The 14,104-nt window shown below is 39.3% G+C and overlaps 1 protein-coding gene across 4 annotated transcripts in view; it reads right to left on the bottom strand.

Annotated features, from left to right (window-relative positions):
• The window catches only part of Eml6 (EMAP like 6), a 252,483-nt gene that overhangs the window by 84,101 nt on the left and 154,278 nt on the right, over positions 1-14,104 (bottom strand). For all 4 annotated transcript variants that reach the window (XM_035452556.1, XM_035452555.1, XM_027387940.2 and 1 more), the window contains 4 exons: positions 13,654-13,910; positions 9,922-10,134; positions 3,019-3,186; positions 1,838-1,944 (listed from right to left, as the gene is read on the bottom strand). In XM_035452556.1, coding sequence (XP_035308447.1) covers positions 1,838-1,944; positions 3,019-3,186; positions 9,922-10,134; positions 13,654-13,910 — 745 coding nt within the window. The remainder of the gene's footprint in view (positions 1-1,837; positions 1,945-3,018; positions 3,187-9,921; positions 10,135-13,653; positions 13,911-14,104) is intronic.

The following is a 14,104-nucleotide window of genomic DNA, read 5'->3' as shown; positions in this document are numbered from 1 at the left end:
TCCCCAACTAAACAAAATGACAGACTCTCCCAGATCTTTTTTGCTTAAGTTTCATTATCCCTGGGTGTATTGCTTAGTGTTATAGTTTCCTTCCAAATCCCTTTTAGTGCTTGTACTGCATAACACATTTGTCAGTACACAGTGAAAGTAATCTAATTATGAGGTTGATCTGAACTCTTGGCTGCACTGTCTTTGTAGTAAATTAAGAAGAAATGACTACAGGAAGAAGAGCAGTAAATCCAGTGCTTATATGGAGTTACATCAGAAGTCCATGGACAGAAGTCCAGGTCAGCATTATCTTAAAACAGTAGGTACATGGGAAGGGACAAGTCACTTAACCTGCCACATGAAGACAGCTGGTGTGTGGGAGCTGCCATAGGCTTGTCTGTTATGTTTCCCTGGATGACACTGACAGTTATGTATCTGGGATCTCATGTCTTATTCACTCCACATTCATATGCAGAATTTGCTTCACACACATATAAACATGTTACTTATACAAAGACAGGGGAGAAAATTGAACCTCTGAAGCTATCACTGTGACATGCTACTGAGTCAAGATTCCTTGTAAGCACTGCTTTAACTGTCCCTGCTCTCTACTAAAAAGCTGTTAACTTTTGTGGGGGAAAACTGGATGTGATTTGCCAACTTTTGTGCTAGAAGTATGTTCTTATTGGATAGAGAATACACATTGGAATTAGGTTTACTCTAAATAAACAGGTAATATCTATCAAATTGAGCAAGAAATGAGGATAACCACTCACACACAGGCTACCATTCTTGGAGGGTACCCATCCTAAAAATGTACAGTTTTATGATTTGCTAAGGAAATAAGAAAAACTTGTACTTTACATGTATTTTTCTTTGCAAAATAATCATGTAAGTTGTAGAATATTACTTTAAGATGTGTTTATGCTACTAAATATTTGTTTAATGATGCAACGATGTGTTGAATTCTTTTATGTTGCATTTGCTTAACTTTGGGAAGCTGTGTTACTTTGCCTGTCTAAAATACCTGATTGGTCTAAGAAAGAGCTGAACAGCCAATAGCTAGGTGGGAGAAAGGATAGGCAAGGTTGCTAGGCAGAGAGAATAAATAGGAGGAAAAAGCAGGGAGGAGAAAGACTGGAAGAGAGCCAGCCACCCAGCCACCCAGCCAGACATGGAATAAGAAGGAAAGAAAAGATATACAGAAATAAAGAAAGGTAAAAGCCTGGGGGCAAAAGGTAGACAGGACAATTTAAGTTAAGAAAATCTGGCAAAAAAACAAGCCAAGCTAAGGCTGGGCATTCATAAGAAAGAATAAGCCTCCATGTGATTTATTTGGGAGTTGGGTAGTGGGCCCCCCAAGAGCTTAAAAGTAAAAAAACAACCAACTACATGGAAATATGTATATAGTAAAGCTTTATATGATGGAAAAATCAAAAAGCTCAAATGCTCAGAATTGAGCTTGAAAACTTAGCAACTCCCTTCCATTTAATTAAAAAATTAATATGTAAAAGTGTTTTGCCAGCATGCGTCTGCACCACTTGCATGCCTGGTACCTGAAGAGGCTGGCAAAGGACACTGGATCACCTGGAACTGAAGTTACAGATGGCTGTGAGTCACTGTGTAAGTGCTGGGAATTGAACCTAGGTCCTGTGGAAGAGTAGCCAGTGCTCTAAGTACTGAGCATCTCTCTAGCCTCTCACTTAATATTTAATGGTATAAGTGCTTTATTTTTAACCTACATTTAAGGGCAAGATATGGACATTTTTCTTCTGCCTAAGCTCCATCAATTTTTCAGGGCAATGCTAAAATCAAAGTAGTTTCAGGCTTTTGTGCTCTGTATACTTACCTGACGATCATAATTGATCTGAGCTTCCTGCTCGATATCAGAGTCCAATTCTGGTACATCAGACAAATCCGAATCAGATTCTTCACTGTAGGAATCAGTGCCACCTTCTGTAGAGACAGAACCCATCAGAGGCAAGGAAAATGATGAGGTGCTAATGATGGGAAGGACATTTCAAGTAGCTTCCATCCCAGCAAAGTAAAGTAATGGCTCTGCCATAGATTTGACTTTAACACAGGCCTGGAGACCACTAAGCAGTCAGGGATGACCTTGAACTCCAGAGCCTAGCCCCACTGTTTAAGAGCTGGCATTGTAGGCATGTGTCATCATACCTGGTTCCCTTTTTTTCTTTTTAATTAGATAGTAGGAGTTCTAGATTTTTAAATCATACTTTGTAAAATAAAAAAGTGTAGGATTTACTAAAGAGAAAGGTGGGGCTAAAAAACTTTAAGCACTTACTACCATTCAGTTCTTCTTTAAGTTTTAAACATATCCACCAGGCATTAGAAACAGCCATGGTCATGTCCCTACAGAATCATACTATTAAACACATCGGCTTGCTTCACTATTTATTCTATTGCCTGCTTATCCATATGGATACCTCAAACAGATGTAAATAAAAGCCTATACACCCATTGGTGTAGATCATCTGGGCCCACATTGTAGAACATTGTCTCAATCCCTTCTTTGCACCCTAAAGTTGTCTATCCCCTCACACACACACTGAGCAGGCCCATTGCTTCAGGCTCCCCAAGATCTGACAAGCATGCTTTCATCTTGTCGTCAAAAGTCACTTTTTTAGTGTGAACCTCCAGGCACAGTTGAGCTTTGTATAAGCAAAACCCTTCAAAGAAGATCACTTACCAACCTATATTAATCTCCAAGGCTTTTCCTTTTTCTTTACATTTGTTTTATGTGATTGAGTGTTTTGCCTGTGTGTATGTATGTGAGCCACCATGTGGGTGCTGGGACCTGAATCCTGGTCCTCTGCAAGAACAAGTGCTTATACCCACTGAGCCAACTCTCTGTCCCCTCAGAAGGTTTTCTTTATATTAAAAACATGATTATATAAATTGATTTTTGAAAACCACCTTAGCTGTTCAGCTCCAGAATAGATATTAGGAATATTCCTTAAAATGATTACTGAAAAATAAAGACACTGGGAAGTTAGGACTGTTATTTACCCTGGGGTGTGGTTTCCAGCATGCCATTGCTGACAGTGTCTGGAATAAACCTCCACTGGAAGACCGAGTGATCTGCTCCTCCTGTGCTTAACACCCACTGGAAATCATGGGACCAGCGGACGTTCGTGACATGGGCAGAGTGTCCCACATACTTTCTAAACTTGGCTCCTGAAATAGAATTTTCAGATTATGTTTTTTAAAGAGTATTAATTAAAAAGTAATTACATTCCTATCCACATCAAGTAAAGTTTTTCAATATATCAGAAACATATTTTCAGTCTTACATATTACAACAATCAAATGCCACAAGTGAACTCAAATTATTCCATTATGCATTAATCTGAAGATGTGTCTTTCAAATTCAAGCTCTACAGCTAAAGGCTTAGTTAAGCCTGCTCTAACTAATGCTTACTACTTCAGGGCTTCTAAAAACAAATGCAAGTATTAACATCTTACCCATTCTTAACTTAAATGCAAGATAAAGCAGACAGCCTCTATAAATTAAATAAAATATCCCTCCTACATCTCTGTAGATCCTAAAATGGGGGGCTATCCTTTTCCATCCACAGAGGCCACTTAACCCATCTCTTCAGTACGTTATGAAGATGGCCAAGAATAAATAAAACAAATAAAAATTAATAGAACTCACCAGGCAGTGGTGGCACACACCTTGAGTCCTAGCACTTGGGAGGCAGAAACAAGTGGATCTCTGTGAGTTTGAGGCCAGCCTGGTCTACAAAGTGAGTTCCAGATGACCAGTACTGTTACATAGAGAAAACCTGTCTCAAAATTGGAACAAAACAAAACAACAACAAAAATCAAACAAACATTAGTAGATTCAAATACAAGTAGCAAAGTGAAAGTGTGCGACATCAGAGAAGAGGAAGAGGCCTTGGTGTCTTTCTTGAGCCATGCCATATCCTAAGGACACTCAAGCAGTCTTTGGAGGGTCTCCAGCTGACAGTCCCATCTGCAAGTCTCATCCTAGCCTCCAGATGACTGTAACTTACAAGGGAACTTGAATTAGAATCACTCAGTAGGGTGCTTATTAATTCCCTGCACTTGTATCTACCTGAACCTCATCCTCTGCCTCCACAAAAGCCTGTGAGATCATTTCCCATATAAGCTTCTAAATATGGAGGTGGAGCTACCCTGCAGGATTAGCAGTTTATACACCCTTAGGCTGGAACCGTCATCACTGACAATTAAGCCCCTCTCCTTACTGCTTTAACCCCATTTTCCACCCTCTGTCCCTTGCTTACTCTGCTTCAGACACACTGGACCCATTGCAGTTCTTTAAGCATGCCAAAGTGTTCTCTGCCTCCAACTCTTGTATTTGCTGTTGTTTCTTTGAATACTCTTTCTGGGATATCCGCATGCCTGGTCCTCTTTTCCTGCAGGTGTCTAGTCATGAAACCACAACAGGGGGCCCTCCTTTGCTCACATTAATAGAAACAATAACACTCTGATGCTATGCCCAACGTCTTCTCCCAAAGCTTTCCTCAGGATAGGCAGTGACTAGACGATATTTCCCTTTGGATATTTGTCCACAGGGTTTGGGCGATTAGCCCTCATCTCTTCTCTACTGACCTCTTCTCTAGCTTAAAAAATCTTTCCATGTGCCTGTGGGTACCATTGCTAACCTTGAGCACTCTCTGGAGGGACAATGTCATGTCTGTTTGGATGTCTAATGGGCACCTCAAAACTTGGATGAGTTACTGAAAGGCTCCCCTGCCACCCCCAAACCTTCCTCTGGACAACAAGCGCTTTTCCTTCTCTCATTTCCCATCTCTCAGAACACTGCCTCATTCTACCTCATTATTCAAGCCTGAAACCCAGGAGACATTCTCAATAGCTCTGTTTTTTTTTTTTGCTCCCCCTATTCCCATATCCAATTTAGCAACAAAACTTTCAGCTTTATCTAAATCAATTGTCTCTTTAGGGCCCTATTCTAGCCACAGCATCTTGCAGATGGATGCTTAAAATCCATCTTGATGGTATCAAAGTAATCTTTCAGAGACTTAAAGTGGTCATGTCACTTCCCAATTTATAATACTATGCCACTGCATATAACATGAAGCCCAAGTGTGGGGCAGTCACACACAGAATGCGATCTATATGGCACCAGAAGAAAAAATTGTCATTAGTGATTCCAAAGGATTTAAAAACTATCAAAATGAGAAACAAATTACTCAGGCTATGCAAAAATATCGATTCAGCACTTGTCTTTAACTGTAGGGTACTTCCATCTAATTTTTCCACAAAAGAATGTGTGTGTGTGTGTGTGTGTGTGTGTGTGTGTGTGTGTGTGCAATTCCAAGTGTGTCACATTAGCTTCATTGTGAGCTGTTTGCTCACAATAGAAAACTATAAAGCTTTCTCAGTCTCCCTCGCTATTTGCTTATAGTCATCAGTCTCCTCGTGCTTGTATTTCTTAGGCTCAACACTTAGAATCATTTGAAAATAGTTTCCTGGTTTATAAAAAGTAAAGTTTTATTAATTTTTATTCCTACCAAGATTCCCACATAGTTTCATTAACTTTTTTCTCCGAAGTAGCTTTGGCACAAAAACCTAAAGGTCATGGGCAAAATTGCAAGCTTTATAGACTGCATGTTGTGCAAGGTAGAATTGGGTTTGCTCTGGAGACTTTGACACTTCAGCAAATGGCTGAGGAGGAGGTCACTACTCCCATCATATGTCACTCTGCTGTCTACCTGTCCTCATTCATTCAGTTGCCCTCCTGTGCCTACCCACAGGGTTATTTTTCATACATGGGCATCTAATTTTAACAGCACTATTCATAACACCACCCTGGTTCTGATAATGGATCCTCACACCCATCTCTATTCTGAAGACCTGAGACCACTCATAAGGTCTGGAGATACATAGAGGACACCAACTTTCATGAAGTTCATGTTATTTGGATCCTGACACGAGGCCAATAAGTTTCCTCTGAGGTCATGTGTTATGATAAATCTTTCCGTCTAAGCCGCCGAGCTCCACCACCACGTGTACGCTTTATGCCAGCCGCCCACCCGAGTTAGGGCCCAAATTAATGCACAGAGAGACTTGTATTAGGTACAATGCTGCTTGGCCAATGACTAGGATTCTTGTCTGTTAGCTCAGTCTTAATTATCATAAATCTATATATTTTATAAGACTTATCTTATCGGACACCTTATTGACATCCCTCCTTGCCGGTGGATCACATTGCGCTGCTGGAGTGGGGAAAAGGGACCACTTCGTGTTTCTCCTTGCTAAATATGAGTCTCCTTGCTATGTCACTTCCGGCCTGGATCACCACTTCTCTACTACATTTTCCAGAATCCTCTTTGACTCCTAGTCCTGTCTAACTTGCTGTCTCATTGGCCAAACAGAACTTTATTAAATAATCAATAAGATAAACATACACAGAAGTACTTTCCCCATCATCTCCTCTTTTCTGTGTAAATAAAAAGAAAGATAACTTATCTTTTATAATAACTGAAGAAAACTATAACCATAACTATCTGTCTTCAACTCCATCAAAGACCAGAATGGTGTCAGTGAGTGGGATGACCCTATGCCCCAAGGTTCCCAGAGGAAGAGGGAAACCTGCCACTACAGCCTGCCCTTTTGGGCCACTGAGAGGCATGGGAGCAGCTTCCATATGCTCGCGCCATCCCAGCGCTCTTGGGGTTTCTCTCGGCACTCCTGAGATGATAAAGACAGACCTAGATAAAGAAAAACCTCTAAAGGTTTACACTACATTAAAAAATATATGTAGGCTTGTGAGAGAAAAAAATAACAGGAGGAAATAGAGTAGCTGGTTGTGGTGGCGCATGCCAGTAGGATTTGCTGAAGGAAACAGAGGCAGGCAGATTTCCACAGAGAAACCCTGTCTCGGGAAAAAAGAAACAAAAGAAAGTAAAAATAAAGTAATAAAAAAGCCACATAAAAATGGAAAATACACAAGGAATCTGGATACTATATGCCATATTGTTGTCTTTAAATTGTTTGATTGCCGAGGAAAGACTTACTGCTGCTAAAATACATTTGATTATAAATGCTGCTAAATTAATCCAACTTATACATTTTAAAAATGCTCTGACTTCAAAATTTAAGTCTAAGGACAGGCTACTTAGAAGTAAAGGTTTTGCTTGTATTTCCAAAGAAAATGAAAAGCTGTGGATTCCTTCCAGACTAATATGGTTTGATCAAGCAAGACTCCCTGAAGCTGAAACGATAGAGCCTTACAGACTACAAAAACAAGGACTTGGTCAGATTTCTATGTTTTATCATGATTCCAATGGTATGAACATTGTCCCCAATCGTCAGGAAGCAATTTAGAAAGAACGACGCCCAGATCCCCAAATATTGTTTATAAATGTTTGTTTTCATTTAAATGGGGTTGGTTATAAATGGTAATGAGTATAGTCAATCTCTTTTTAAGGAAAAAAAGGGGGAATAGGATATAGGAATGAATACTTTGCATTGCTATGGATTTTCATTTATTGATACAACTTTAAGGTCAATTTTGTGATATGTGTATGTCTCCTCTCGTTTAGGTATTGTGTTTATACAGATCTTTTAAAATGATATGCATAATTAAATACAGGTTATATAGTTACCTATAATAGTCAGAACTTATAATTAGGTTAGTTAGGTTTTCTAGATATACAGAGATGTATTTGAGATGGATAGGTATTCTTCAAACCTTTCGAAGACCTATAGAAATAATAGCATTTAAATGGTTTAGGATTTTTCTTGCCAGTGAGACACAACTGCTCCTGGCACACCAATTACATCAGAAAGGAGGATGGGCATCAAAGAAACTCGTTATGGAGTTTGCTTTCAACATGGCAAGATTAGCCATTTGGGCAAGAAACTGCTCTTGCCTGGACTGTTTGTTGCTGTATAAACTGGACATGCAGGACCCAAAAGAAAATGATTGCTGAACTTATAAAACAAGACAGTACTGAAGGGTTTCTGTTGAAATGGAGAAGTGTGCCAGACACACTATGGCCTATAGGCTAAAGATGGATGCTCCAACATTACAGAGAACTTTGGGTGACTGTCCAGGTAGCAAGATGTCCTGTCAATTCTAGAGTTTATATATTTTCTTTCTGTGGTCTTTGATAGAGTTGAAGACAGATAGTTATGGTTATAGTTTTCTTCAGTTATTATAAAAGATAAGTTATCTTTCTTTTTATTTACACAGAAAAGAGGAGATGATGGGGAAAGTACTTCTGTGTATGTTTATCTTATTGATTATTTAATAAAGTTCTGTTTGGCCAATGAGACAGCAAGTTAGACAGGACTAGGAGTCAAAGAGGATTCTGGGAAATGTAGTAAAGAAGTGGTGATTCAGGCCAGAAGTGACGTAGCAAGGAGACTTGTATTTGAGCAAGGAGAAACAGGAAGTGTCCCTTTTCCCCTTCCTCCTCCAGTGGCGCCATGTGAGCCACTGGCAAGAGAGGGTGCCAGCAAAAGGTATCCTCTATAAGATAAGTCTTATAAAATATATAGATTTATGATAATTAAGACTGAGCTAGCAGACGAGAATCCTAGTCATTGGCCAAGCAGCATTTGAACCTAATACAAGATTCTGTGTATTAATTTGGGCCATAACTCGGGCGGGCAGCTGGCGTAAAGCGCACATGTGGTGGTGGGGCTCGGTGGCTTAGGTGGAAAGATTTATCGTAACAGTCATGGGTGAATTTCCTGAATTCTGCATCCCTAGATACTTTCTAACGTAATCAACTTACTCTCAAATGAACATTAGTTTAAACAAATTGTGCCCTGTTACCCATGAAATTCATTAGGCAGGGTGGAGTGGATTTGAATTTGGCACATTGCAGTCTTTTTGTGCTTCAAGCACTTTGAGCTGACGACCATTGTGTTCTGTGCAAATCATGGTGGTTCTCTATGCATGCTATGTTCTACTCTGTCCTGTAATTGTCACTGTTTCAAATCTGCTGATACTGAAAATGACTTTGTGATTGCATGTTTCATTCTCTTCCCTATTTTATTTGAAAAATCATTCAAGTGAATGTTTGCAGGCAGCAATGCATCCCTGTGATTGCTCTCCTAAAATCCAGCTTTCGGGGCATAGTGGAGGAGTGAGAAGAGCCTGGAGAGGAGCTTTCTCTAAGTTTGCAAAGCAAGCACAGGATCATTACATGGTGACTCCAATCAGTCTTCTAAGTTTAAAATGGTCCCATAGAAGTGCAAAACCTGAGTATAAGGAAAGTTGTTTTCAGTCCTATTTCTCTCTAAAAAAAGTCTTGCAAAACTAGTTCTATGAAAAGGGGTCCATAGTTGTAGAACTGTCATCATTTTTATTTAATCATGTTTAAGAAGAATTGCTTTTCATGTATAAGTTCAAGTATGTGCTCACATGAAGAGTTAAAATATAGCCAGGTGATGGTGCATGCCTTTAATCCCAGAAACTCAGGAGGCAGCAGCTGGTGCATCTCTGTAATCTCAAGGCCAGCCTGGTCTACAGAGTAAATTCAAGGAAGCCCAGAGCTACACAGAGAACCCTGTCTTGAAAAACAAACAAACAAAGCAACAACAAATAAAAAGTTAAAATATAGTATTTTAAAGGAATAAAAAAAACAATATAAATGAGGAATATTTGTTCTCATAAACGTAAGTAACATAGGACTGTTCAGATATGTGGAACACAGGCTTAGAAGTCATATGATATTAACTCTTAACAAATTCTGACTTAAGTTTGCAAACTCACATAGGACAGCAAAAGTAGAAGAGTTCAACAGCACATTCAATGTAAAATGGGCGAAGAATAAATGTAGAGGAGAGGAAATGGAGTGTCTGGTGAGGAGGTAAGAAACCCGCCTAACTACACAGGATATAGAATCCAGAGAAAGTCTACCCAGAGAAGCATCTCTTCAGCCTTACCTTTTTTCAGACAAGGAAATTTGAACAATTTGACCAGTCCAAAGTCATCTCCAGACACCAACACTGAACTGTTGTAATTGGCGTCCACTGAGTTGATGTCGATAACCTCGGTGTATTTGGGCCAGATCCCAGTCACTTCAGGGCCCTTCACACACGTCCAGGAGGCCCAGGGAATGCCTTTGATTTCTTCCTTACTTGTTAAAGGCTTCCCCGCTGAAACAGTCAATATGATGTTATATTTGCATGTCAAGCATATTCTAAAGTAGTTTAAACATTTTTCTTTCCTTGCAGTGTCTAAAACTATCATTAAACATATAAATCGGAAGAACTGTAAGTTATAATTTCTTCACCCAGTTAGTTACTGTTTTGGTGGGGGAGGGAAGGATTTAAAGAAAACATCAGCTCAGAGTTCAGAAGTAAAGAGAATAGTAAATGACTAATATGTTAAATGTAATGTTTAAAACTATTCTTACTTCCTTGATCTTAATTACCAAGACACCTGCTATGACAGTGGATTTATATTCATATGATATATTTGAATTACAAACAAGATTGAATTACATGACGATCCCAGTTCCCTTCTCCCTCTCATATGACGTCTTTAAGTTATATGTTGTCAACACTGAGTCACCAACATTTTGCTTTTAAAACCTTGACTAAGTTTGTCTTGAACTTTATTTTTCATAGTTTTAGCATCATTACACATGCTCTTTTAATCAATTTATTTGAGATCTCAGCAGCCAGGGCCACCTCACCAGCCTACAAATGATGTTTGAATTTTTTTTTTCATTTTTTTAGATTTAAATTCTATGTACAATATATGTCTGTATGTGAGTATTTGCATGGAAATGCAGGCGTCGAAAGGAGCCAGAGGTATCAGATCTGGCCAAGCTGCATAAGGCTGTAAATTGCCTGACTATACTAGGAGCCAAGCCTTCTACCAGAGCAGCAAGCACACTTAACCACTGACCCACCTCTCCAGCCACACAGGGATTTCCATTTTAAACAAAAATTCAGGCTCTACAAATTTTAAAATGGATTTTATTATTTAATTTCTAGTCACTGAAGCCATAGAATTAAGGTGAACTGGGTATAATTGTTTGTGGGAAGTGGTCAGGACAGCTGCTGTGGGTCTGCTCCCAGACACAGGACTCAGTTTCCATGCCCACCAGCAGATTTTTGAGCTTCACATTTGCAAGCCACAAAAGCAAACACATGGGGAATATTCAACAGACACCATTTTAACATCCAAAATCAATAAAATTAAGCATATATCCTGATGCTTGCTCTATTAAAAGATGCATATATTTTCAAATAAAGAACTGAAGAGTAGACACCTTTTCAAAGTGGCACTCCAAAATTCTGGACTGTAACACTATTCTAAAAGAATGCATTTAAGTGACCACAGACTCAGAGAGGGTATACTTGGAGCATTGTCTGTGACCTGCTCCAGCTTGAGGGATTGCATCCCCAAAGTGACTCAGAAGAGGAAGCAAACAATCTCACAGTGGCAGTGGCATTTGGAGCTGCACCACCTGGACTAGTGCGCACACTGGAAATAAGATGAGAGCTTATAACAGAAGGACTTCGAGGCCTCAGCCCTTGTCTAAAGGCTCCTAACTGACCTAAGAGACTGTCTCTAATTGTCTGTGGCTGTTCTTCCTAAGGGTTCAACAGACCAACTCTTCCTTTGGATCTTGGCAGAAGTTGTTTGCCTAATGGTCACATACCTAAAGTATAGGATAGAAAGAGAGAAACTCTGTAGGAATGAAAAGTTTTAACTTTTGAAGAGGAATATAAAATACTTAAGATTTATAGCCAGTTTGCAGACATTAAAATAAACATGAGATACTTTGGGCTTTCAAAGGTTGCTGGGAGCCATGTGGCCTAGTTTCAGATCAGCATATGAGTGCTTGTCCAACAGGTCTCCATGAGGCAAGACCCATGGCCTCTCACTCAGCAAGGACCAGTGGATTTTGTGACAGCACAGAATACTGCCTTTTGAGAAATGTGTCAACCAACAATGCAAGTGGCAAAGCAGGAACGGGGAAGCAGGAGAGGCTCATGAAGCACAAGGCCTGACATGGAACTAAGCAGCCGAGGACGCCACACCCTTGGAAGCTCATGGTTATCTGTTTCATAAAGTGATGAAATATTTCAGTTATAGGGAACAAGTTCTTGTAGCACCAAGTTTCAATGAGTATTACTGGCCTTTATCGCAGAATTACAAAATCATTTGTTACTATTATTGTGGGGTCTGTGTGTATGTAGATCAGAGGACAATTGATGGACTCAATTCTCTCCTTCCACTCTCTGTGGGTCACCAGGCTTGCATAGCAAGAGCTTCTACCTGCTGAAAATAGAAAAGTGGGCTAAATGATCAGATGCAAACATAACCAACAGAATACAAGAGAGGGAAGAGAGAATCTCAGGCACTGGAGATATACTAGGAGAAATAGATTCATCAACCAAAGAAAATCTTAAGTCTAACAAATCCCTAAGACAAAATATCCAGGAAATATGGGACATCGTGAAAAGACCAAACCTAAGAATAATAGGAATAGAAGAAGGTGAAGAAACCCAACTCAAAGGCACAGAAAACATATTCAACAAAATCATAGAAGAAAACTTTCCCAATCTAAAGAAAGACATGCCAATAAAAGTACAAGAAACTTACAGAACATCAAATAGAGTATACCACAAAAAAGTCCCCTTGCCACATAATAATCAAAACCCCAAACATACAGAATAAAGAAAGAATATTAAGAGGAGCAAAGGAAAAAGGCCAAATAATATATAAAGGCAGACCTATCAGAATTACACCTGACTTCTCCATAGAAACTCTGAAAGCCAGTAGGTCCTGGATATATAGATATTCTACCTACACTAAGAGGCCACGGATGCCAGCCCAGACTACTATACCCAGAAAAGCTTTCAATCACTATAGATGGAGAAAACAAGATATTCCATGACAAAACAGATTTAAACAATACATATCTACTAGTCCAGCCCTACAGAAAGTTCTGGAAGGAAAACTCCAACCCGAGAAAGTTAATTACAACCAGAAAAACATAGGCAATAGATAATCTCAGTTTACCAACAGCTAAAAGAAAAAAATGGGGGGAGGGTGTGAAAATCCACACACAATACCACCACCACCAAGAAATCCAAAACAAACAAGAATGAACAATCTATGGTCATTAATATCCCTCAATATTAATGGTCTTAACCCACCTATAAAAAGACACAGTCTAACAGAATGGATACGAAGACAGAATCCATCCTTCTGCTGCATAGATTCTCTTCACAGCCATGACCACTTAGGAATTCTGCCACAGTTTTGTTTCCTACAGCAAACATTTCCATGCATGTTCTTAACAGCACTGTGCATCGTTTGTTCTCCTCTTTCACCATGTAATATTGGCAGGCTTTGCCAGACTAGATAATTAAAATGGACCTTGAGTGCTGCTCTCTGTATACTGTGCCCACAGTTATTTATGCCCACTGTAAGCTTCATCTTTAAAGCTTACTCATATTTTCCAAATGTTTTAACATTTTTAGTGTGACCCAACTTGTTGACCTTTTCTCTGAGGGACCATGACTTCGGGATCTTGTCTCAGGAAGCATTCTTTACCCTGAGGTCATAGGACATTCTCTTATATTTTTCCATGAGGTTCCAAGTTTGCTTCTCACAAGCATCTACATAAGCATAATCATCTACCTAGGACTCACATGGCATTTTGTAGAACAGTCTCTCCCCAGCGCCATCATTGGTTTGCAAGTATTTACTATCCAGAGACCAGTCGATGTGGGTGATGAAACTAAGGGACTTGTTGCATTCTCCTATTTTCTTATACCGCTGGGCAACAGCATAGACATCCACAGGGCCATCATTGGATCCTACCGCGAGGTAAGAACCATCTGGGGAAAATTTCATTTCATGAATGACTTCTTTTCTATCTTTGATATGGACCACTTCTGTCATATCTCTATAGGAATAAAACACAAAGGGACAATCAGAAAATCAAGAAACATAAAAACCCAAATCTCATTTAAAAGATGTGTGTCATAAAACAGAATGATCCCATATGGATTAAAAGATTTATTTTCATTGAAAAATATGATATATTTATAATTTATACCCTGCTTATAAAAATTAAAACAAACATTTAAAATAATATTT

This window comes from Cricetulus griseus (genome assembly GCF_003668045.3).
Source record: "Cricetulus griseus strain 17A/GY chromosome 1 unlocalized genomic scaffold, alternate assembly CriGri-PICRH-1.0 chr1_1, whole genome shotgun sequence".
In the NCBI taxonomy this organism is placed as follows: Eukaryota; Metazoa; Chordata; class Mammalia; order Rodentia; family Cricetidae; genus Cricetulus; species Cricetulus griseus.
Note: the sequence above shows the minus strand (reverse complement) of the source record. Positions and strands in the feature narration are given on the sequence as shown.